The sequence below is a fragment of the Panthera pardus genome, unplaced genomic scaffold (assembly GCF_024362965.1).
Source record: "Panthera pardus isolate Hobbes unplaced genomic scaffold, ASM2436296v1 HiC_scaffold_12, whole genome shotgun sequence".
Taxonomy (NCBI): Eukaryota; Metazoa; Chordata; class Mammalia; order Carnivora; family Felidae; genus Panthera; species Panthera pardus.
This window is the reverse complement of record NW_026526677.1, coordinates 46,049,514-46,074,353: the sequence shown is the minus strand read 5'-3', so window position 1 is coordinate 46,074,353 and position 24,840 is coordinate 46,049,514. Positions and strand designations below refer to the sequence as shown.

Sequence of the window (24,840 nt, the reverse complement as noted above, 5' to 3'; positions counted from 1 at the left end):
GGGGGTGCGGTCCCTCTCTGTCACCAGAGGCTGTGTTATTGTCTCATTGGTTCTTTCTGTGTGCCCAGCAGTGTGTTGGGTGCCGGGGAGGCTTTTGGGGAACAGACAAAGCTCTTGTCTGAAGAGGTTCAGTTATGCAGAATGTCTGCAAAGTAAGGCAGCACAAATGAATTCTACAACCAGCTCTACAGCTAACAAATGTGGTTAACTGAACGAGAGGGCTTTTATTTCATGTAGTGTTATTAATACCTTTCCCCACTTAGTTTCAGGGACACATCCTCCCATGACATTATAGTTCTTCGAAGTCAGATTACCTGTTTGTGACATCTCCGTCTCCTGGTGGGGTAAAGCCGGGAGATTTTGCTTATTCTTGTAGGCATTTTCTTTCCCCTACAGGTTATAAAGCTTTGAGGTAGTTAAGTCATTTCTTTTTCTTTTTCATGAACATGATCTCGTGTATAGTTAGTTACTAGGACAGTGACATCTTTCGGGAATGTCGTTAGCCCCTTGTTGTAGGGTTTCTGTGGTCACAGCAGGTCAGTCTCCGGTGGCTCTCATGACTCTAACTGGAGTGAACTAGGGATGGAAACGTGGGTGCAGCGAAATGGGCATGGAAACTAAGACGGAAACAGATTTGTGGATTCCCGCGCAAAGCCTTGTGTTTGTTGCTCGTACAGGTTGACCACCTCTTTAGGCACAAACGTGTAAAGAAACAAAAAGGCACATTTCTACCCTCAGTTGCTGATCCTAGTAATTAAATGCCCTTCATCCTAATTTCCCCTAGCAAATATTTTTGCAAACAATCGTACTGTTTTATTTTTCTGGCATGAATAGATACACAGCTCCAACTTTGAAAATTTTTTGTTCTAACTTCCTAGCTTTCAGAGGCTTTTTTTTTTCTTTTTTTAAGTAACCCATCTTATTGTAAATTCTTCTTTCTTTCAGGTAGGAATGAATTGATAGCCAGATACATCAAACTCAGGACAGGCAAGACGAGGACCAGAAAACAGGTAAAATAACGTACCTGGACACTGTGCATGTCAGCGAATGGCCCGACGAGGCATTTTGGCTGCACTGGCTGGCTGTGCTTTGGCTCCTAGGAGCCCCCAATTTGAGTTCCCTGTAAGGACGTCAGTATTGGAGGTGTTTCCAATTGGCTCAGTTTTCACTGTTCATCATTTCAGTGACCCTTTACGATGTGGTCTCCAGAGTTCTTTTTATACACACATGGGAAAGTCTCACTGCCAAGGACAGTGTATGCACTGGTCTGGTACTGTACTTTAATACTTCTGTTTCTTTCCCGAACTGCGCATCTGTAAATGCTACAGACGCTGCAGGTGCAAGTACACTTGGAAGTCACGAAATTTTGAGATTTTGCGCATTGTAAAATCCTGGAACAATTCTGCATTAGTCATCATTTCGATGCAAAAGTAACACTGGCAGCCATGACTGTTGGCCTGAACATAATACTGAATGATGTGCGTCCAGGGAACTGTTGCTCCTTAAGCTATGGCTTTTTGTCAGTAGCTGCTGTGACTGAAATGAAGTTATAACTTAAATACCTTTGTGCAGAGTAGCGTCAGGAATTTTCCTCTGCCCTTTGTCAGGGCTCTGGCTCTCTCCTCGTTCCTTCTGACGTAAAGCGGTCCAAATCTCTGACCCAGTTCAGAACTGGAATGGATGAGCAATTCGTGTTTAGCTAAAAACGGAGAAAGAAAGAGAGAAAGGCAAAGGGGGGAAGAGCTTCGAACAAACCTCATGGGTGAGCTGTTAACAGAGCACAATTATTTTTTAATATTGACCTATGCTGATCTCTCTGGCACGGATTTTGAAAACTATCATCGTACCAAAAGGCAAGCTTAACTGTGGATCTCGTTAAGTATGAGCAGCAGACTCCAGTTCTCTGCTCAGCGATGAGTTGTTTTCATGAGTGTTTATGACGGGGAGAGCTTTTCCCCAGGAATGTTACATGTGCCCCCGCCAGGAGCCCGACTGCTGAGTCAGCACAGAGGGCCGTGGCTTCCTGCCAGGGCTCAGAGGCAGGGCACTGTCTGTTCGGTGCATGCTCCCCCCACCCTGTGACAATGGACAGTGGCCCTAGGCAAGTCAGAGAATCATGTAATAACAAAATTAGGGGGAGAACAAGTAAAAGCAGGAGCCGGATGGAGGGGTGACGATGATGGGGGAGTTCCCGCTTCTCTGTACTTTAAAAAAAAAAAAAAGGCAACTTGAAAACAAAAATCATTGAAACTCAAAGATAAAGCTAAAGATAAAAGGATCTTTTGTTACCATAAATCCTGTTTTTATAGTCAGTATAGTGTTCGAAATGGAATAACTGCCTCTCAGTCCGAGTTGCTGAACTTTTCAATGGAGGGTTCGAAATTTCCGAAATAGATCCAGTTCCCAGCATACTGAAAGCGGTGGACCTGGGCTATCTCTCTGCTGGGTCTGTGAGCCCTAGTCCCATGCCCAACCCCTTCACCGGGGACTCTTCTAAATTTAACCAAATGTAACCCACTGAAAGAGATGCAAATTTGTTTACCCAGTGGAATCATTGTGTTTCCGAAGCTGGGCTTGGCTTGGTTTCCAACACCCCGGCATCCTGGGGATGTTTTTAGGCAGCAGTTGGTGATACCTCTCCAATGTGAATTTGTTGTTCAGCAAATCGTGTGGTTTTCAACCCAGATTTTTAACAGGATGGCTGGCTGGCTGTATTCACACTTTTCGCTTTGTAATAATATGCAAATCCACTTCGCGCCCAGTCAGTACCCAAAAGAGTGGAAGGATTGAAGATATTTATAAGGGGGGGGGGGAGAAAAAAACCCCTCTGCTGACTGGGTCTGTCCATTTCTCTGTGAGATCTAATTTACATGTCGGTATTATTTTAACATTTGCTACAGAATCCAGAGCTCTTAATGAGATCAGAATATAACCGACAGCTTCGGCTTTTTGATTTTGCAGAACGTGCTAATTTATGGATGGTCTCTTCTAAATTGAGAAGGAGGGATTTTCCCTCCTGATACTGAGAAGCTATAAATATTTTCATTTACCTCTAGCCCCACCTTTTAAATTTCATCAGGAAAACAACTCCACTCTCCCCCTCTCATCCCGTGCCCGTGATTTCTCCCCGGTGAGAAAACTAAAAGCAGCCTAACTTTCATCCTGAATCAAGTCACTGCAGTGATGACCCAGTCTGAAAAGCTTAGAGCAGCGCTGGGGGCTTGGTGTCTGGCTGGGACTGTGTATTTCCTAACTGCAGAGCTTTGTTGAGATGCAAATAACCTTCCCCCAACCCCCACCCCAAAACCCTCCCAAGGAGTAGCGATTTTATATTTGATTTCCTTTTTTTGTTTTGTTTTGTTTTGTTTTGTTTCCCCTCATAAACCCGAACAATGTAGGTGTCTAGTCATATACAGGTCTTAGCAAGAAAGAAAGTTCGAGAAATTCAAGCCGCCATTAAGGTACGTCTGGCTTGCCCAGTTGTAGGGGGCTTTTCATCTCCATGGTTACAGGCTTTTCCTTTGTTTTCCTCCCTTCCCCTACCCTGCAGGTGTCTAGTCACATTCAGGTTCTTGCCAGAAGGAAATCTCGTGATTTTCATTCCAAGCTAAAGGTATGCGCTTTCCTGCTTTTTGGCTTGTGGTTGCTATGCATCTCACTTCCTGTTTTCCATGGTGACTGGTGAATGCCTGGTGCTGGGATTCTCGTAACCTAGTTTCCTCGCATGTGAGAGCTGTTTACATTTCTTTGTGTCTAATCTCTGTTTCTGTACTAGCCTCACATTAAGCTTAGTGTGTGTGTGTGTGTGTGTGTGTGTGTGTGTGTGTGTGTGTCCCTAATAACAATGCAAATGCAGCAGAAAGCTGGTCTTGATAACTTTTCAGCTCAGAAACATGATTTTTTTTTTTAACCTTCAAATGCCCACCAAACAGCCCTGGGCTGGGAGAGGAAAAAAAGTCCAGAGACACAAAGTTAGCGTAGAAATAGTAAAAAAAAAAAAAAAAAGTAATAAAGTAAAATAAAATGCATCACTTCTAGAGTAGTTCTCATGATTACTTTAAAAAATATTTAGAAGTCATTTTTTTGTACTTGTTATGTATTTTAGAGAATACTTATGAAAATATGTCTTTTCATGTAATTTTTCAAGTATTCTTTCAAAACAGTATTTTCTGCCAGATTTCTTCCACGTTGCTCAATATTGTTGCGCTCTGTTATTAAAAAAGAAATTTGAGGTGAGGCCTTTAAAAAAAATCTTAAGAGATGGGAAGGCTCTTAATCAAATCCGTGTTTGCAATTCCATTTCTACTTGAGTTTACTTTAATTGTTTTTTACATGTGTCTCATTTTCTAGTCTCTGAAAATATATTTCACAGCAAAAATGGAGGCATTGACATTTTTAAAATGCAAGTTCTCTGTATTTTCTCCCCTTCCAAAATTTGTAGTAAAAGATAAGTGACTTTTTCTTTCCATAATGCCCCATTTTAAAAATGCAAAGGAATTATAGTTTACATAGAAGAGCTTTACTTTATAATAAAAATGAATTTGTGGCCCATATTGTTGCCCTTCCCACATGCCTTTTTTTGTTGTTGTTCCATTTTGATTTTTTCCATACATTAATTAAATTTGTTTTTGTTCTAAACCTAAAGAACGAAGTGCGATTTCACAGCACTGAATGCTGAACACTGGGATCCTTCCCAAAGTCCTCCAACTTTTTTTTTTTATGCAAACAAGGCTGGCTGTGGAACAGGACTAGCGACCAGGAAGGAGCATTTGGTGGCCCTCTGCAGTGGGCTGCATGCTGGCTCGCTCGCACGTGTGGCTGATGGTGGCTGGCTTTTAGCTGACTGGCTGAGCAGTTGGAAGATTAAGATAACTTCACAGATCCTGCTTTTTAACCAAAGGTGCCGTCCTCTCTATGTGGATGTAACTCCCCCAGCGTTCGCTCAAGTTCTGACTCTGTATCTAGTTTCTCTGCGCTAACGAATTAATGATGTACAAACAAGTTTACAGACATCCATTCTGTGTTTCCATCCGCGATGTTATGAATTGCTCTATTTCTGTACCGTCTGTGTGGTTCCTACATGCTCACCCAGGGCACACAGCCCTGGACCAAAAGCCCTGTACGTGATGAATTAAGCTCTCCTGCCCAGAAGGGAGCCCCATGGGATATCGGAAGTACTCGTTTTCTTATTCAGGGATTTTGAGAGCCTTCCTCCGTGGAAACACTTTACCAGTACTTTATACGTACACATACATGCAAACACAGTTGTTGTATTTGTGTTCGTTCTTATTAAAAAAAAAAAAGATGACATTCCCCCTCCTTTCAGCCCTGGCCCACTCTCCTTTGGGACAGACACACGGAGGAGGCAGAAATAGAGGCAGTAGGGTAGCAACCAGCTCAGCGTTTCAGCTCCAAGAACCACCTCCATCTTCTTGCGGTTCCTTTCCTTCCTCCCTACCACATTATTCTTGGGAAAAGGGAGGCCTTTGTTCTTCCCATCAGCTAATACCAATGGAGTGCTCCAGGCATGGTGTCCATCACGGTGGGCAGTTAACAGTCAGCCCCCTATTCACAGAGCTGGCCGTGGAAATAGGAATGCGGAATAGAGGGCACTGTCGGATGAGTGTTAGCAGAAAGCACCCGGAGAAAACGTGGAGGGAATCCCAGGGACAGGCTGCACAGCAACAGTGCTGCTGTTGGGGAATGCAAAGACCGAGTGAGTGTATGCAAAGTCTGTTACGTGTTCTCTCATTCAGTAAGCTCACTCCAAAGTGAGTTCCATTATTCAGATTTTGAGGGATAATATTTAAGAAGCCAGGAGGTCAGTTGGTTTGCCCAAAGCTACCAAGCCCAGCACACGTCACTGCCAAGATTTGAACTCAGGTCTTTCTGACGCCTACCCCACTGGTCTTTGAGGTGGGGTTTCATCCAGTGGAGATGGGAGAGTGTTCTCAAGCAGAAGGTCTTGTGCCAGCACGCGCCATGTCGCCCCCCTTCGTGTCCCTCGGAGCTGGGCGTGCAGTTCTGACCACCAGCCCTCTCTTCGGCACCCACACTTTAGAAACAAGGCGAATTGTGAACTTTGAGCCCTTGGTCAGAATGTGGACCTAATGTGTGATTGGCACTATGGTGATTATCCGTAGTTCAGGGCAGTGAGGTCCTAGTCGCAGAGCCGCTGTGTCACCACCCAGAGGGCATTAGGCCAGCCGAGGAGAATGAGTGAGACTGACTGTCACCAGACTGGCAGGTGACAGCCAGTGGACATGTTGCTGCCTTCGCCTCCCGTGGGCATTTGATGTGAGGGATGCCTTCCTCAGCCTTCCCAACCAGCCATTACCAGGCAGGCAGCGGGCTCGTCAGGAGAGGTAGGTCTCACCGGCTTATCCGTGCTTTCCCCTTCAGGTCTGGCGTCTCCCAGCACGTTCGTGGGAGGCAGGGGTGAGCACTGAGTTCGTTGTGGGGTCAGGCTGACGGCCATACTGCCTTGGCCTCCCACACTCATTAACGAGGCAGACTCGCTGTGGAAGGTTGAAGTCATCCCAGCAGACAACAGCGATAGCTTCTGGGCTGGCCATGGGGGCGGCAGCAAGGGTCCAGACTTCAAAAAGAGATGCCATGCTTTGCCTGGGAAGATGTAGCCAGGTTCACTGGAGGAGGTGGCTGATGGCCTGCCCCACCTGCTTCAGCCCCGCTGCTGGGCCTTTTTCCTATGTGCTCAGCAGTCAAGGATTTGTGTTCTCTGGGGTGGACAGAGGCCCTCCTTAAAGAGAACGAAGCCAGGCTTCATCCCTCTGGCCTCCTCTGGAGTCTGAAAAAGTGGTTTGCTCACACCTGGGGCCGCCGCCAGGCGTGGCTTCCATGGGAGCCCTCCTGCCTGTAAGCCTCCCTCCTTCCTGGGGAAGGGTGCGGTCGAATTCTTTAGGCTGGTGACTTTCCAGCCTTTTTTTAAGCTGCAAACTCGTGTTTCAGGTTGAAATCTTTGTTGAAGCATTTCATATATAAATGAGTAAACTATTTTAATTGGGGCTCATGCTCTTTTAGCCTTAGCAATGGCCTCTTGGGGTGTTCCACTGAATACAGTTTGAAAACCACACTGTCTTAGGCAAAGGGAAAAGGAGGTGACTCTCCGCTGTCCCTGCAGCCTTTACAGGACAGTCCATGTTTGGCAGCCGGTTCTGCCATATTCCTGTGAAGAAACCAGTCTCAAGAAGAGCGTGGTCATGCTCATGCCCCAATTAAGGATGAGTCATCCTTACTACAAAAGTCATGCTCTTGAAAGTCTGTTAGAATGAGACCCAAAGGTCAGCCTTACTCTTCTGCTAGTGCAGAAATGGTTCTCAGAGTGCTTGCTCGTAAACCAGATCACCCCAAAATGTGTGGACTTTAGTTTTAGCTGTCATAACAAAATTTGTTTTCATTTTGTGGACATTTAAGATTTCCACAGAGATTTGAACTTTATAAAGCACAGCAAACTTTTCATGGAGAACCCAGTGTTCTAGACCCTCGAGTACATATCGGGCATAGAGAATCAAATTAGCAATCTCTGTTCTTGAGGAACACTTAACATTTCTGTTGTTTCTGGCCACAATTGGGGAAATACTAGATATCCAGTAGACTGCTCCCCAACTAGGGGGCTCTGCAGTGGAAATTGAACAGAGTGGTGCAAAGAATCCAGTGAAAAGAGTGGTCAGCTCTGAGTGTAGAATTAAAGAAAGACTTGGGGAGGGCATGCTGTTAGAACTGGGCACTGAGAAAGGAAGACAGTTCCCCTGAGATGTCGGGGTGTTTGGGGAACCATGAAAAACACTATTACTTGGAGGCACGGGATGGACCTGGGCAAGCCCAACAGAAAGGTTCCAGATCCTCTGTGAGAGAATGAGGTTCATCTCTGAGCCATGGGATGTGCTCTGGGCTGGAAAGTTCTCTCCCACCTTTTTCAGATGGATGGCTAGGTGGAGGCAGAGCTGGAGGCAGGGAGCCTAATTCAGGGGCTGCTGTAGGATCTGAGTGAGAGGGGTGCTGACCTGGACCAGGGGCAGACAGACACACACACACACACACACACACACACACACTCTCTCTCTCTCTCTCTCTCTCTCTTTCTCTCTCTCTCTCTCTCTCTCTCTCTCTCTTCAGCTGGCTCCCGCTCCGGTCCCCTCGACTGCTGTGCTCTCTTCCTTCCTCAATGTTTTTTAAAGAGTAAATGATGTTTAAAACTTCTCTCCTTACTAAGTCTGAAAAGTGTACACTTTTCAATAGCAGCATTGAACATATAGGTTATTGAAGGTTGGGTTCTGTTAAAGTAATGGCAGCTCACTGAGGGGATGCATCAGTTAACTATGAGTTTCTTGCTGCTGTATTTTAAATAGGACAATATGAAAAAGTGAAGAGAGTTACTATAAAATATTTGTTTCTACCAACCAGAAATGATCATTTTCATTATGATGTATTTCTCTTCATTTTTTTTCCAGTGGAAGAAATCAAATGGCAAAACGGTATTCTTTTTCTAATTTCCTATCCCCAACCTCTTTCCCCAGCCAATCACAATCTCCTTCTTCTCCCCACCCCCTAGCAATGGTATCTTTCCTTGCCATTTATTTCCCTAAGAAAATAAATCCAGTGAAAACTATTTTCTCCTTTTGCCCCTGTCCTAAAATGAGTCTAGATTTTTATCCATCGTTTATTCTGAATTTGTGCTAAAGCCATTGGCACCAACATGAGACATTTTGTTTATGCAAAGCAGCCTAGAGGTGCCTGGGTGGCTCAGTCAGTAAAACGTCCGACTCTTGATCTCAGCCGAGGTCACGATCTCACTGTTTGTGAGTTCGAGCCCACGTTAGGCTCTGCACTGACAGCATGGAGCCTGCTTGGGACCCTCTCTCTCCCTCTCTCTCTGCCCCTCCCCTGCTTGCTCACTCTCACACTCTCCCTCTCCCAAAATAAATAAATAAACTTAAGAAATTAATAATGTATATAGAAGCCTAAGCCAAGATAGACTTGGCTAGCAGTTTGGGATGTCCTTCGCCCCAGACTGTAAGCACAAGGGAGGGCTGCAAGGGGCAAGCAGATCGAGGGGATGGTTGAGGTAGTCGAGGAGTGCTGTGAGGAGACGAAGAACCAGGAGCAGAGAAGCCGGGCCAGTAGGAAGAAGGGGTGAAGGGGTTGGCAGAGTCCCGTTGAGATTCAAGAGCCTGCTAAAATGGATAAGGAAATACAAGGCATTTGTGACCAGAGTGCCAGAATTTTGGACGTTAAGCATACACTTTGCAGTGTTTTATTTTCTGATTTAATCTTCTTGGGCTAACGGGCCTTAAGAGACAAATCAGAGCGCTAACTGGGGGTCTAAGATGGAGCTTATTAGCTTTGAGGGAATCGTTCCGCAGCGCTGGGCATGCCATGTTGTGGTCCCTGCCCAGACAAAATCCTTTTGAACCCACTCCTCTAACAGGCTCTGGGGTGGTTGTAGGTGACACACGGCTTTGTAACTAGGCCTGATTGTAGTTACAAGGTAAAGATGGAGCCACGCAGGTGCAGCGTGGGAAGGACCTGTGGATCGGTGGAACGTGCCTTTAGCAATTCCAAGGATGCCGACTTTCCTCCCTCGGACCTCGTGTCACCAGCTGCACCTGCAGACGTCACCCAGAGCAGGTTCATTTGTTGTCGCGCGTCTCCTCACCCGCAGGTTAGCCCCTCACCGCGATCTCCGGCTGAGCAGTGGAGAAGTGGCAGCCTGTCAGAGAAGACAGCGTGCGGCGTGGTCCCGAGCCTGGCCCACAGCTCTAGAAGTTATTCTCTACTTTGAATTATTTCGCTCACCATTAATTGCCCAAGAGGCCATTAGCCCCCCCCTTTTTTTTTTTTTTTGGAAGCGCAGGGATTTATTATCCCAGCCTATAAAAAGAATGCAGAAGTGTGGTCCATACACGAAGCAGTCTTTCTTTGCTTCTTAGGGTTCCTACTTCGAGCTTCCTCCTCCGAGTCTCTTATCTCGGGATGTTCAGTTGCCTCGAGGGGTTGTCCAGTCCCTGCCCAGAGGCCTCCCCTCCCTGGCGGCCGCAAAAAGGCGACCTGCAGACCACCCACCCCCTGTGGACCGTCGTCATCTTCCTGAGAAGGTGGGCCGGGCCTCCTGGGGTCTGGAGTGCCCAAGTCCAGATGGTACTCCGAGGAAAAGAGGGCTTCTTCATTCTGCCCTGACCTCAGCAGGAATACATCTTAGGCGGTGGACGTGTTCATGTCCAGCTCTGGACTCGCACTGAAGAAAAGCCAGTACTTGCTGACATTGCGTCATGCCACGAGAGCAGAGAAGGGCCCGCGAGTGTCCGATTGCGTCCAGTCGTTGGTGACTAATTTACGAGCTACATGTGCTCCCCGGGGCCGTTTTCTTCATCCTCACCCTGGTGGCCTTTTGTGATTTGATTTCTGAGCAGGCCATTCTTCCCAATCTGCCGTTCCTTCCACTAAGCAGAGAGCTTAAAGTTCAAATTGTTGATTTAATTCTCCAGGAGAGTTCAGGAACTTCGCTGGGGGCGTTGCTGCACTTCACACGGCTACCTCCCAGTTGTGTCACCACCGATGCCGGCCACGAATGGGCCTGTCCACAGGGGAGACACGCCTCACTTCAGCCACGGTGCTCCCCGTGGCCTGCTGAGCCACCCCGCTCCTTCAGGCGATGGCTGTCAGCGGTACACAAGGCCACGGAAGCCTGAAACCACAGCCTCCTTTGTCCCGGCGCCAGTCCTGAGACAGTTGGCCCAGCCGCAGGATTTGGGAAATGACGCGGCACCTCTCCTGATACCTTCCGATCCTCAGGGGATTCTTTTGCACTCACCCTCTCTCCCCAGTGATATTTTCTCTGCCTTGTTTTTAATTTACCTGAGTTCAAGCTAAGGGTGGAGACCGTTTATTTCTCGGGGTTGGGTGTGTTGGAATTAGAACCTCTTATCAACCGTGTGGTGATGCGGAACTCACAGTGTAAACAGAGAGCTGAACACATTTACCTTTCTGTGTGAACTGAGCCAGGGCTGGATTTTCTTTTTAAGGGCAACGGAAACACCCTCATTCTCCGTTTTTATCGCTTGCTAGAGAAATCCCGTTGTTAATCGGCCCCCAGTGTCTACGATGCTCTAGACTACCAGAGAGCTGGAAAGTTCATGTGATCGGGACCAGGGTGTCTTAAGCATTTCGGGTCACATGCGCCCCAGAGACTGCAAGTTCGCTGAATGGCAAGGCTGCGGGCACCCTGGGGAGTGCTTAATGCAATTCCCAAGGCAGTCCTGAAGGCGCTGTTCTCGGCCTCACTTTACAAATGAGGAAGCAGATGCTCAATGGCCAGGTGACTTACCCAGGGTCCCAAGTCTGCATTTGATCTGCATTTAGCCCCAAAGCCCAAACTCTTCACATGATGTCATGCAGCTCTGCCCAAAGAATGCTGGTCAAGGATGAGGGCTCATTTCTCTGACTCAAGATGCTTTCACATCGTCTCTCACTGTTCATCGTGTCTGTATGTTTGAATTATTTAATTTTAATCTTTTAAAATGTTTCTTTATTTTGAGGGAGAGAGAGAGAGAGAGAGAGAGAGAGAGTGAGAGAGTATGAGCCAGGGAGGGGCAGAGAGAGAGAGGGAGCCACAGAATCCAAAGCAGGCTCCAGACTCCAAGCTGTCAGCACAGAGCCCGACGCAGGGCTTGAACCCACGAACCGTGAGATCGTGACCTGAGCCGAAGTTGGATGCTAACCGACTGAGCCACCCAGGCGCTTCTGTATATTTGAATTAAACAGCAGATGAGTGGTGGGAGCTGGAACTCAGTCTGGAGCCAAACTAGAGCCTGCTGCCTGCGTGGGTTCCTCTGGCTCCTAGGGAGAGATTTACTTCCTGCCTCTTACTGTCACCTCCCAGGGGAAAGGGGGCTATGGTCAGAAGGGTGCCTTTTCCCCAGCACCCAGACCTAGCTTTAGCTGACCTCAATGATAGGTTTCCTGGTAGTGTTGTCAGGCACACCTATAAATCGCCTGGATCCTCATCTACAATCTTTTATGATGCTAAGCCCCACATCAAAATTAAAGGAAACACTATTGACAATTATAAAATACTAAATATAGCTTAGTACATTTAAAAATGAACAATAGTAAAAGCCTTGAAAATTTTTTCTTTGATGTGAATGGAGTCTCTGGCATTTGGAAATACAATAAGATGAATTAATTGCTACTCATTACATGGCAAGTCGGGAGAAGTATGAATGTGCCTTCCCCCCCTGGCATTAGCTGTTGCCCGACCGAAATAGCCCCCTTTTGTATTTACTCCTGCTTTCTCTAATAATAAGTAAATTAGGGATCATGGCTAGAAAAATTCAAGTGCCCTCCATCTTTTCTCCCAAACCATCCTACAGATTCGCGATGTTTTATGTACTCAGGGGCTAGCACTAATAATCACAGAGGTCATGTGAATCCACATAGTGCAAGGTGAAAGCAACATCTGCAAAATGACTTTTTAGGAGAGCATCCTGTGTTTTGTCTTTTCCTGAAAAAAAGTGGTTTTGCAAGCAAATTGCTATCTTTCCTCTCCTGTACTGTATTTTTGTATTGCTGGGAAAAGTGCACTTGGGGAAAAACATTTAAGAGCTATCCAGAGATTTTGAGTCCGTGGCCTTTTTTTCCAACGTTGCCTATTTTTCCTGGTGTATCAGTGGACTTCCTTACGAATAAAGTAGATTGGAGTCTTTAAGTTTTAAATTGACGGCCCCTGAACAAACTGGAGTATATTGATTTAGTATGCTCTTCATTAAAATGCCATATATAACAGCTATAATATTATACTTGCAAGCTTGTGAACTTTATATTATCTTTAACGTTGTTGATGGCTAGTGCTGGAAAACGATAAGAGAATTGATTCCTCAGAGTAATCAAAAGCCAAGGAAGCAGAGGAAAGTGGGAATAAGACTCCCATACTGTCTGGAGACTGATTCATCACATGTCCTGGAGTCTGAAGAGTGCACTGCTTCAGCCATGTGCATTTGTGACACTGGCCGCCTTCCTGTCATGTATATTACACTGTAGACACTTTCCAAACATCGTGCACATTTAAACCATAATGAGGAGGCCGCGGTCTATGGAACCCAGAGGTATAGCAGCAGCCTTGCTCTGCTTCATGAAATATGAAAGCCTGTTTACTAAGTGGCAATAACAGTTTGGAAGGCTTCAGGCTGAGGAGTTTATGCGTGACACAGTCTGCTGGACCCCGTGTGGCTGAGGCAGGGAAGGCCATTGACAGCATGGCGTGCCAGAAATTGGACAAGGAAGAAAGTCGAGTGGGTTCTGAGACCTGCATCCCTCGGCACAGTGCTGTGTCTGACCTCATTCTTTGTTCTTAAAGCCCCCGTGTTTCCTGCTCCATAAATATTTTGCACATTTCAGACCATGGGCTTGAGTTAGGATTCAGTTGGAAAAGGAGATTTGCCTTTTCTTTCTCCATTCCCCAAATATTCAGCTTTTTTGTGGCCTCATTCTTCGTAATGTTAGGGATGGAGGGACTTAAAATCAGTAATGAGGACTCGGTGTGAAGTTGTCCAGGCTTTTTGCTAGGACGCGGTGTTCTTGTTCATGCAAGGTCACGTATAGACACGCACACACTCAGAGTATTTCCCGTCCTGTAAGACAGCACAGACCGCAACTTGGTATTGACTTAGTAACGGTTTTTCAGGATAAAACAGGGTGCTCATCCTTTGTAAATCTCATGCACATTTCAGAAATGTTGGTGTGAAAACATCTTAGAATAAAAGTATTCTGATGTACAAGCGTAACGTATATTTTTGAACTTACTTAAGCGTCTGTTATTTGGATAGATTAACAACCGCCCTGCCCCCTTTATTCTGGGGTGAGTGGTAAGGATGGAGTGGGACGCCCAAAAGTCCAGGATATTGGACCAGAGTGACACAGAGAAGCAATTTACTCAGGTCTGACACTTAGAGTTATAATTTCTTCCAAGCCAGGCTTGTATCTCTAGGCTGCAAATGACAATTTAGAGGCCCTTCCATTGAAATCTCAGCTTGGCATCGTTCCGTACTCCCATTTCAGATTAAGTGGGTCAACAGCCAGGCTGTCGGTTCTGATTTCAGGATCTCGCTTGCCGTGCTTATTATCTGCAGGGTTGCTTTAGATTTTAAATAATAAAATTTAATCCTTTTAATTTTCAAATACATATCATAGATAAACGGGGAGATGTTCTAAAATTAGATGAGTAGGTAGAGTGTCTCCACTTCAAAAAGGAAGGAAATCAGAGGTATAGACATTTTAGTCCATTTGCAGAAAATTGCCTATTCTCAAATAGCTAGGTCAAGTGCAGAAAGAACCTCTACTTGAGATAAAATTTCCTCTCCACGCTTGGCTTTCTCTCTGTTAGGATAGGTGGCCAGGAGCTGCCCAAATTTTAACATCTTACTATCTTTTCGCCGGTGGTTTCCGGCTGTGTGTGTTAAGACGTATTTGCTTATAAATGGAACTCACAGTCCTCGCCACAAATACTTTTGGAGCCAGAAAGGCTTTAGAGAATAAAGTACAACTCTGTTTCATAGATGAAGAAAATTAGAGCATTCAATGACTTGCCCAAGGTAACGCAACCCACTACCACCGTCAGGCCGAGGCAGGTTCAAGCCAGCCTGGAGAGGCTCCTTTTACTGGCACGGAACAACCTGGTGAGCTAGGAACCACTGATTTGCTCTCCTGCTTCCGGACGTGTCCCATTCAGGCACGTCCTGGAACGCTGGGCAGTAAGAGTCCAACCTTACTGTGTTTAGCAAAAGGAAACGGCCATGTTCCGAAGCTGTGTGACATACAAAAGCTGGTGACTTTTCTCCTTTCCCCCTTGACTGATTTCCTTTAAAAAAAAAAAAAAAAAAAAAAAAAAAAAGCATCAAACTTTCATGAGCTCTTCGAAGAACTTTTCAGTCAGCGCAGCACAGGGGAACATCTCCAGCACCTCTAGTAGAATAAAAATGGGCCATGGAGATGTGGGGGAGTCCTTTCTATTTGGACCTGGACTTTTAATTCTTGAGTCCTTCCATCCACCCGAATGTGTGCAAACACACTGTATCTGGGCGTGCCAAATCACCCCCGTCGTCAGCCTTGCATCAACAGGGGACTCTCAGGTCTGAGAGAGGCCCATGACGTGCATTTGAAATTAAAAAAAAAAAAAAAAAAAAAAAAATTGTTTGAAGTTTTTATTTATTTTGAGAGAGAGAAAAAGTTTTTATTTATTTTTGAGAGAGGGACAGAGGGAGGGAGAGAGAATTCCAAACCAGCTCCGTGCTGTCAGCACTGAGCCCGATTCGGGGCTCCAACTCGGGAACCTTGAGATCATGACCTGAGCCAAAGTCAAGAGTCGGACGCTTAGCCAGCCGAGCCCCACAGGCGCCCCGAGGATGGTGCTTTTGGGATAGAGCCAAGCCCACAGATCTTTTGTAGTTATTCCTCAGAATTTGCATCAGCCAGGCCTGCGAGAAGTCTGGGCTGCGCTGTCCCAGCTCCCCTAGCCTGGGCCCCGGAGAAGCTGTGAGGCTTGTTCCTCTCAGTGCAAGGCGCCTGTGGTGAGACCTGTGGCATTACTTCAGTTCAGAAATCACCTTGAGAGGCGTTCGTAACCTCTCATTAGGGGCTAGGTGGCTTCGGGGCTGTAGTACAAAGTGACGGGCCCAGAAGAAAACTGATGTGTTTGTATTCGTGTCAGGGCACTTCTGACGGAGACGGGCTGTAGTGTGACTAGAGCCGGGTTTTCTGTTCACACATGTGGATCACCTTCTGCGGGGATGATGAGGGGGCAGGTGGCAGGTGAAACCACGGGACCAGCTAGGTAGGAACAGATGGACTGGAGCTGGGATCTGTGTGTGTGTCAGGCTCAGCTGGGTTTAGGGCACTTATATACCTAGTCAGTTTATTCCACCATCATCATGATTTTGTCTTTTACGAGCATCGCAGTATCTGAAATGATTCAGATCTTAAAAAAAAAAAAGAGAGAGAGAAGGAGAAGGAAGGAAGGAAGCAAAAATGTTGACAGAGAAAGCTAGCTTTAGGTAGAGCCTTCAGCAAATTAGCAAATGGAGGCTCAGCTCAAAGAATGTCATCTGACCAGAGGCAGTAAAGCACCATTCTAGTCCCCCGGTGCCATTCCACTGGGGACGAGCAATCCTGCAGGCTTCCTGGGCCCTTTGTGGTGCCATTCAGCTGTAGCACGTGCCTTTCGAGATGACCATAATGACCGTGTGCCAGCCAAAAAGCTGCGACATGAGGCTCCTTACTTTTTCAGTTGAGAGCCAGAGAAATGTGACAAGTGTCAAATTTTATGCAAGTGTTAGGCTCTTTGTCAAGGGGCAGCGTAAGCTTTTTGCAAATTCATGCGGTGTTCTGGCAATTACGGGGCAGAGTGATGTCTGTCTTATACCTTGGGAGCACCTAATTTGATCTTTCTTAGAAGCCCCTAGTAGTTATTTTGTAGGCTTTGGGGGGCTTTTTGTTTCTGGTTTTTGCTTGTTCGTGTTTAAATTTCTCCTTTTGGCTTTGCCTTTGGCACCTCAGCATGCTTCTGTGTCACCTCTGGGTAAATCTGTACACATTGAAGCCAAGTCAGGGCTGTTTCAGCCTGAAGTTCCCCTTGACCTTCACTCACTGGCTGACTCTGAACGGCAGCCGTGGTGGGTGCTGTCTTTACTTTACTGTCCCCATTTTGTTCCTGCTCTGATGGAGCCTGGGCCTAGTATAGATTGTATAGACCTTCTGTTAGCAGCCGGGAGGAACCTTGACTTGTTTCCCAAGCATGAAGCCTGTACTGTCAGGACCTGCCTGACCGTTTCTCCATCTGTACTGGGGAAGCCACAGAACCAGCTCGAAGGGGGTTGGGAGTAGTTTCTGAAAGGTTGGAATGGTTGGTAATCGCCCTTCTAGTTATCTGGGTCAGACATCCCTCCTAAAATGTGAAAAAAGACCCACACTCCTATGCATTTTATTGTACCCAATATTTTGTGTTTGTATAAGTATATATGTATTTTTTTAAGTGAAGAAGAAAAATACCCCTGCTTTTGTCCGCAATTCTTTTAACAAATTGTTTATTGTTGTATCCAGGTAACAAGCATGGTAAGTATTATCACCACATTGAGTATTCTGTATTTTAGCTGTGCTTGGCAGACTTTTTGGCTAGCTTTTGTGTTATCAGCCTTGGCTTTTCTAGAAGTGACCCATCAGGGAAGGGAGAAACCACTTACCCGGTAGCAGCCCCTGTGTTCTCGGCTGTAGAGAGAACCCGTGTGGCCTTAGCCCCATGGTGGGGATACCTGAGAAAGCATGCACCCCGCCAGCATGCTGCTTGGCCCCGTCCTGGCCCCCTGCCCACCCTGCTGCCTCCCAACCTCCCCTCACCAGGTGTCTGCCACGGCTTCTGGGCCTCGCATGACTCCAGCAGCCCCTGGGAGTGCGGCCCCGTGACTGTGCACACCGATGGGGCCTGCCCGCACCTTGTGGATGGTCCTACCCCAGATCCACAGCCACCCCTCTTTACGCCCCCTTCTCCCATCCGTATGCTTAAAAGCAAGGCCTCCCCCCCCCCCTTGCCTTGAATGTGTTAAGTAATTGGAGAAATCTCCCTATGGAAGCTGGAAAAATAAATATGCTGTCCACTCTTCTCAGAGGCTTCCCATTCTGTTGAAAAACAGATTAAAAACATTTTTTTTTTTTTTTTTTTTTTTATAAAACCTTGCCACTGGGTAGTCTCAGTAAAGGTTCAGAGTTAACGGTAGGTCGAGTGTGTTTTAGCCTTCTGGCTGTGTTTATTTATCCGTGCATGTTTGCTTCTCCGGCCTCTCTTGTGGCTCTGTATTTAGTCCATGTGCTCGTGGCTGTGCCTGTGGAAGCTGCCTGGTAGCCCTGTGTTCTGTATTAAGTCTGTGTGTCACTGTCACCTTCAAGGATCAGACTGCCAAGGATAAGGCCCTGCAGCACATGGCCGCCATGTCGTCAGCACAGATCGTCTCGGCCACCGCCATTCACAACAAGCTGGGGCTGCCTGGGATTCCACGCCCCGCCTTCCCGGGGGCGCCGGGGGTAAGTCACAAGCTGGTCCTGTAGTGGTGGCCCCCAGGGGTGAGGGGCCGGGCGTGAAGCCATCCACCTGGCGCTTGTTCTTGGCTCCCGGGTAGGGGAGGGAGGGACTACCTGTGGCCAGCTGATGGTGCTGGGGGCAAAGTGGTAAAAGGAGCTGGAGAGAGAAGGAGGGAGGGGGCCTGGAGAGAAAGGAAGAGGAAGGCATCCTTGGTCCCTGCAGACGTGGGATTAGGCATTACTTTGCCAGTGCCCTTCTGGGTTGTGACCTGCTGCTTCTGCTTTTTTTTCCTGGCCCTTCATCTCTTTTCCTGTGTCCTCGGGGTCACTTTAAGGGAACTAAGCCCTAAAGGGACAAAGTATTCTGTTACCATTTTCCTTTTGCACCTACCAAGGGCTGAGAAGTTGAATGTTTGTTATAATCCCATTAATCTTTGAAATCATCTTCAGCGGTTCTAGTTATTGTTGCCGTTTTGCAGACAAGGTTACGGAGTAACAAGAGTTTGGGGAATTTGATCACAGTCCCATAGATAGTGACCTCAGGACTCAAACCCGGAGCCTTATGCCTCCTTTTGCAACTCCTTTTACAACAGGCCGCCTCTCCAGCAGGGGTCGGCAGGCACCAGAAGCCTCAGGGAAGCTTACAGCAAAGGAGGTGTCCGCATTGCTTCTCGGAGCTTTTGGCCTCTTGCTCAGAGCTTTGTCCTCTCCCAGCTGGGCCCTCGGTGCTGTGAGCTGTGGAGACAGAATGTTACACAGGGAGGGTTTAAGAATGGAGGAAGAGAGGTGCCTGGGTGGCTCAGTTGGTTAAGTGTCCGACTTCGGCTCAGGTCATGATCTCACAGTCTGTGAGTTCAAGCCCCGCGTCAGGCTCTGTGCTGATGGCTCAGAGCCTGGAGCCTGTTTCGGATTCGGTGTCTCCCTCTCTCTCTGACCCTCTCCCGTTCATGCTCTGTCTCTCTCTGTCTCAAAAATAAATAAACGTTAAAAAAAAAAAAAAAAAGAATGGAGGAAGAGAAGGGGAGGGGGAAGGAGGGTGGGGTTGTGCCTGGATAAAGCAGTCAGACAGAATATCTATGAGCCCACCTGTAATGTGCCCAGATCTCTGTTAGGTGTCAGGGAAACATGGAGAAGCTGCTGCCTGGTCCCTGCCCTCAGGGCACTGATCTGGAGGAGGAGCCCTGGGCTGCCAGGCCAAGGATGCCACTGCCATCGTGTGCACATCGGTGGCCACATCTACGTCGAGAGAGGGTCACCGTGCAGCTGATGGAGGGTCTGAACCCACTGTCTTTATTTAGCAGGGGTTGCAGTGTGTAGGCATCCCGAACAGTGCTTCGATGTGAACTCCTAATTCTGACACCTCTTGCGTTTTGCCTTCTAGTTCTGGCCAGGAATGATACAAACAGGGCAGCCGGGATCCTCACAAGAGTAAGTGCAAGGAGGGGCTCCTCAGTGACGGCAAGGGTCTGGTCACAGCCCAACCCCGGGTGGCGTTTCTCTAGGATGACTCTGCCTCGGGGCTTGCGGGAGAAAGGAGATTTAACCTGAGATCGCCAGAGTCATCTCCCATTATCCACCGAGGCCAGTAGCAGCAAAGAGACTGCTTAAGTCCAGCTCACGGCCACCTTAAGTATTAGTGTCCAGCGGGAGACAGGGAGAGAGGCCCCGTCCCTTCATGGCTTTGGAGGGCAGAGCCCGGGGTCTTCCTGAGAAGTGCCTTCCTGAGAGAGGACGGTGGAGGCGATCCTATAGCCCAGCCCATGCTGGCTTTCCCGGTGGTAAGGGCAGCTAAGAGACCATCCTGCTTGAAGCGGGCCTTGTAAACTGGAAGCCGAGGGTGGTCTGGAGATAAAAACAGAAAGGAAATCCTGCCCACCTGTTCTCAAAAGAACTTGAGCTGTTTGGCCAAGAGAAGGAGCCTGAAGCACGTCCCAAACCTTGCCTGGGAGTGGTGACCCCTGACCTGGGTCGTGGCAGGGATGAGAAGAGAGGGTCCAGTAGATGTCACAGCATACAGGAATCGTGCTGGGGCCTCTCCAGCTTGTCCCACTGAAGCGGTGTGAGGCTTGATGGTTGGGTCCCCAGCACCATGCTGGCCCGTCTCAATCAGAGGGAGTCACCGTCTCTGTCTTGGCAGAGCTCTGCCTGGGCTGTGCTACCACCTGCAAGCAGGGAACCTTAATTGGGGGGTGGGGGGTGGGGGGTGGCAGGTTGGGCCCCAGCACTGGGAGGCCAAGGCAAGATCTGGGGAGTAGAGTAGCCACTGCTATAGTCTTGATTTATGACTCTGTCCGCCCCTCCGCCCCCAGCGTCAAGCCCTTCGTGCAGCAGGCCTACCCCATCCAGCCAGCGGTCACAGCCCCCATTCCAGGTGAGTCTCCCAGCGGCTCCCTTGTGGAGAATGTCCCACGCAGCTGGCAGCCAGCCCGTCACACTGTGTTCCACGGCAGTGCAACCCCCACCCCCACCCCCCCACCCTGTAGGTCCGTGGGTGCCCCTCCCTCACCCCTACTCTCCTTAAGGCTGGAAGTCAGGAGGGTCATGGATGTGTCCAGTGCCCCCAGTCTCTGCCCAGGAGCTCTTCAGATGGGTTTTTACAGAAAAGGAAAGCCAGGGGCTTCTGGCTGGCTCAGTCAGTAGAGCATGTGACTCTTGATCTTGGGGTCATGAGTTCAAGTCCCACATTGGGCAGAGAATTTACTTAACAAAAAGAAAGGGAGAAAGATTTAGATATGTCAATTATATCTCAATTGCAAAGTGGGAAGAAAAAAAAAGAAAGAAAAGGGAAGCCCATCACTTTCGCCAAGACCCTGGGTCACCCTTGGAAGGGGAAGTTGTGGTAGTTCCTTCCTCATCATAAACAGGCTGGATTGGGCAGTCCACGTCTTGAGAGCAGATAGGGTTTATTTACCCTTCCTTATGTCAGTAGGTTTCAGTTCCTTGCACCCTTTCTTTAACGAAGAGTTTCCAGGGAAGGCTTGACCAGGAAACCCAAATCTCGCCAGCGTACCTGCCCCATCCCCCACCTGTGCGCCTGGAGTCACTCAGCTGAACTATCCCCAGATGGGACATGTGTTCATGTGTTACCCTCTTTTCTGATGCCATGGAACATTCTGAGAGAGAGAGAGAGAATTCTGTAGTGCTCATGACCACAGTCTTAGGAAAAGAGATTGGGGGTTGGGGGGCGCCTGGGTGGCTCAGTTGGTTAAGCGTTTGACTCTTGATCTTGGCTCAGGTCATGATCTCCTGGTTCATGAGACTGAGTCCTGTGTTGGGAGGCTTCTGTCCACACCTGCTTGGGATTCTCTTTCTCCCTCTCTCTCTGCCCCTCCCCTGCTCTCGTGCTGTAAATAAATAAATAAATAAATAAATAAGGGATAGAGGAAGGAAGAAAGGAGGGAGGGAGGGAGAGGGAAGGAAGGAAGGAAGGAAGGAGTGAGGGAGGGAGAGAGGAAAGGAAGGAGGGAGGGAAGGAAGGAAGGAGGGAGGGAGGGAGGGAGAGAAGGAAGGAGGGAGGGAAGGAAGGAAGGAGGGAGGGAGAGAGGGAGGGAGAGAAGGAAGGAGGGAAGGAAGGAAGGAAGGAAGGAAGGAAGGAAGGAAGGAGGGAAGGAAGGAGGGAGGAAAGGAGGGAGATGAGCCAACACAAGAAGTGCCCGGTAGTCCCAGTGTCTCAGAGGATCTTTGCAGGATTCACCTGGGCTCTTTCAGCCTCTCTGGCCTTGGTCCCCAGCTGGGCCCCTTATCCAGGGTGAGGTGTCTTCCAACCCTTAAGCTGGGCTGAAGTTGGCCTTGAGAGGAGCCACATGACCATTGTGCCTCCGGGGTCCTTGGCCAGAACCCCACCACCGCCTGACTTAATTCTACCCCTGGACTCTGGCGGAGGGGGACTGTTGGCCTTTCCTCCCGGCTCAGCTGTTGTGCAGGGCCCTGTCCCAGTATTGGCACGAGATCCAAGGGGACGAGGCTCACAGCCTCCTTTAGAGGTGACGATTGGTCTTTCAGGTTTTGAGCCTGCGTCAGCCCCAGCTCCCTCAGTCCCAGCCTGGCAGGGCCGCTCCATCGGCACAACCAAACTTCGCCTGGTGGAATTCTCAGCCTTCCTTGAACAGCAGCGAGACCCAGACTCGGTGAGTGTACTGCGAGGTGTGCCTTGAATCCCATCCCGTTCACCTTCTCCCGCCTCTGCCTTCCTTCTCCTTTCCCCCTGCCTCATGCCTGACAAACAACCTGCATGTAAACGGGCCTGTGGGAGATGAGCCAGGCCGACTTCCAATTAAGTAGAAAGGTATTTGTGTTGACAAATAGGTAGAATTTTAGAGCCAAATGCTCTGTGCCTCAAACTCCAGGGAAGGCTGGAGCTGGAAGGGAAAGGCCTTAATAGGCTCTTGTGTTTAATAAAACGTAACAGTAGGTGGCAGTTACTGAACCCTGACATGTGGCTGGCACTGTGCAAAGCTGTTTATATACATGGTCACTTTTTATCCCCACAAAAACCCTACAAGGGCGGGTACCATCTGACAGATGAGGAAACAGAGAGATTAACCTCTCAAAAGTCACACAGGTAATACCTGTTAGATGTGAGATTCCAATTCCTGTCTTTAAAACTCAAGCCTAAGCATTTAGCTTAGTTATTCTATACTGTCTTTGCTTGTTTTCTCAAGATAGCAAGTGGTTCTCTTCTTAAGGAGAAGTAACAAGATGGTATTTTAGCAGTTTGATACAGAACGCGTTGCATTATAATATAAATACCAGTCACAATGGCATCTGGACTCTGTGTGTCATTTTCTTCTTTTCTGTCTTCACCACCCCATCCAGCACCCGCCATACCATTGTTTCTCAGCCTGCGCCATCATTTCCCATACATATGTGAGCCTCCCTTCTTTCCTACCCGATGAGCCCCAGACCCTTCCTTCACTCCCACTCCTTGGCTGTGAGAATGAGCATTGCATCTGTGTGTGGGTGAGCCCACGGCAAAAATGCAGGAATCAGGAGGTTTGTCTTCGGGATCCTCACCAACTTCTTTCCGCACACTCTATCTCACCCTCCCCCCACCCCCCGCCCCAGCCCCAATCTCGGGCTCCCAACGCCCAGAGGTCCCAGGCTCCCTGTGAGTTCACCGCCTTGCTGTCATTCCCTCGTCAGCAGAAAGTATCACGGGTGAGTTCACCATCCATCGTAAATACCAGCACATGGAACGATTGGAGGTGACCTCTCCGGGGTGTTTGTACTTGAGCTCAGTGGAGAGCCTCTGATGGTGGCATCAGGGAGACACCGCGAGCCATCACCAGAGTGGAGACCTAGGGGGAGCCTGTGTGTGGACCGCTGACACTTCTGTCTACAAATTGTGAACTCTGGGAGCTGGTAGTAAAATAGAGCCTGCTCCAAAATTAGGGGAAGAAAATGAAGAAAGGGATGTAAAGTAAATCATTGGGCCCATTGAGGCAAGTTACTGGGGCCAGGGAGGGAAGGGCCAGCTGGATCGCTCTTCTTACGTGGCTGAGCGGTTTTATAAGAAGGGTGGTGGCGATGGCGTAAAATCTTTCTCTGTGAGAGGCACTGAGATGAACAAACATGAAGATTATCCTCCTGATTCTTTGTTTCTTCTTCTTTCTGGAAAGTACAGAGGATTCTTTGGCCAAAGTCTGGGTTTCGGCCCAGGAATGCTTTTCACTTTGCATCACGTGTGTTTGTATGGCACCTGGTTCCTTACAGAGTACGCTGTAATCGATTATTTCATTCTGTCCCCATAGGGCCCCATGACTAAATTGTTTGCCCTATTTTACAGATGAAGAAACCGGGCCCAGACAATGTTAAGACAACTTAAGATGTTTAGCAAATAAGCAGAGGGATCAGGAGCCCAAATCTATTCCGTTATACTCTTTTGACTACCGTAAACCATCCCCAGTTTTGAAGTTCTCTCTCTTCAGTACACATATCTCCTGTGTGGCAAATCTCTCTCTTTGCATGTGACCATTTTTTAAGGACCAGAACTCCGATGCACTGGGAAGCAAAAGTCCCAAGATGGTAGTTGTTTTCCCTGGTTAAAACACGATAGAATGTTTTATCGCAATAAAAAAATTTTTTTTTAATGAAAATGCTTATGGCAGCCCCGTCTTGTGACTGTCCTCTCCAATCATGGACCCATTAGGGCCCGGAATCTCTAGTCTCTCTTTTTGTTGTTGTTAGTGTTGATTTGGCTTCACGTTGTGAATCCCTAGATTCCTTCAGTCCAATCTGTAAACATTTACGAGCACCTGCGCATGCATGCACGGGTGCAACATCTAATGGGGGGACACACACAAAGCACCAGCCACTCATGAAGAGGTCATTGTGAAGTATGGTGGGGTTTCAGAAGGAAGAGCATCGAATGCCGCGAGCGATTAACGGCACAGGGCAGACTCCCTTGAGGAAGTAACCTTAGGTAGAGGATTGATCTAGCCCGAGGAAGAATAAGGGAGAAGAACATTCCAGACGTAATGACTCTGAGTATATAAAGGAGTAAGTGAAAGTTGGTAAACAGTTTTGTAAAGGCAGGACCCACCACCTCCTTGGAATACAGTCCAGAGATAAGTTTTTCATACATGTTTAGGATTACACATGATAATCCGACTGGTTCGACTGGATTTGGCCTTTTACCGATGGAGGAAAAGGTTTGGCTCTAAAGACTGGACTTTAGCACATGACTTCAGAGGCCCCGAAATAAATGCAAGGCCTGGCGTGAGTCAACACTCTTGGGCCTCTTGAGAACATAATTATATT

The 24,840-nt window shown here is 48.0% G+C and overlaps 1 protein-coding gene across 8 annotated transcripts in view; it reads left to right on the top strand.

Moving 5' to 3' along the window:
• TEAD1 (TEA domain transcription factor 1) overlaps positions 1-24,840 on the top strand; it is a 259,738-nt gene that overhangs the window by 188,324 nt on the left and 46,574 nt on the right. For 4 of the 8 annotated variants that reach the window (XM_053899973.1, XM_053899975.1, XM_019456355.2 and 1 more), the window contains 7 exons: positions 946-1,010; positions 3,399-3,461; positions 3,551-3,613; positions 17,950-18,084; positions 19,463-19,509; positions 20,391-20,452; positions 22,084-22,208. In XM_053899973.1, the coding sequence (XP_053755948.1) occupies positions 946-1,010; positions 3,399-3,461; positions 3,551-3,613; positions 17,950-18,084; positions 19,463-19,509; positions 20,391-20,452; positions 22,084-22,208 (560 nt within the window). Of the gene's footprint in view, positions 1-945; positions 1,011-3,398; positions 3,462-3,550; positions 3,614-15,216; positions 17,122-17,949; positions 18,085-19,462; positions 19,510-20,390; positions 20,453-22,083; positions 22,209-24,840 lie in introns of those variants that run through there. The other 4 variants (XM_019456359.2, XM_019456360.2, XM_019456361.2 and 1 more) reach the window with 4 other exon arrangements.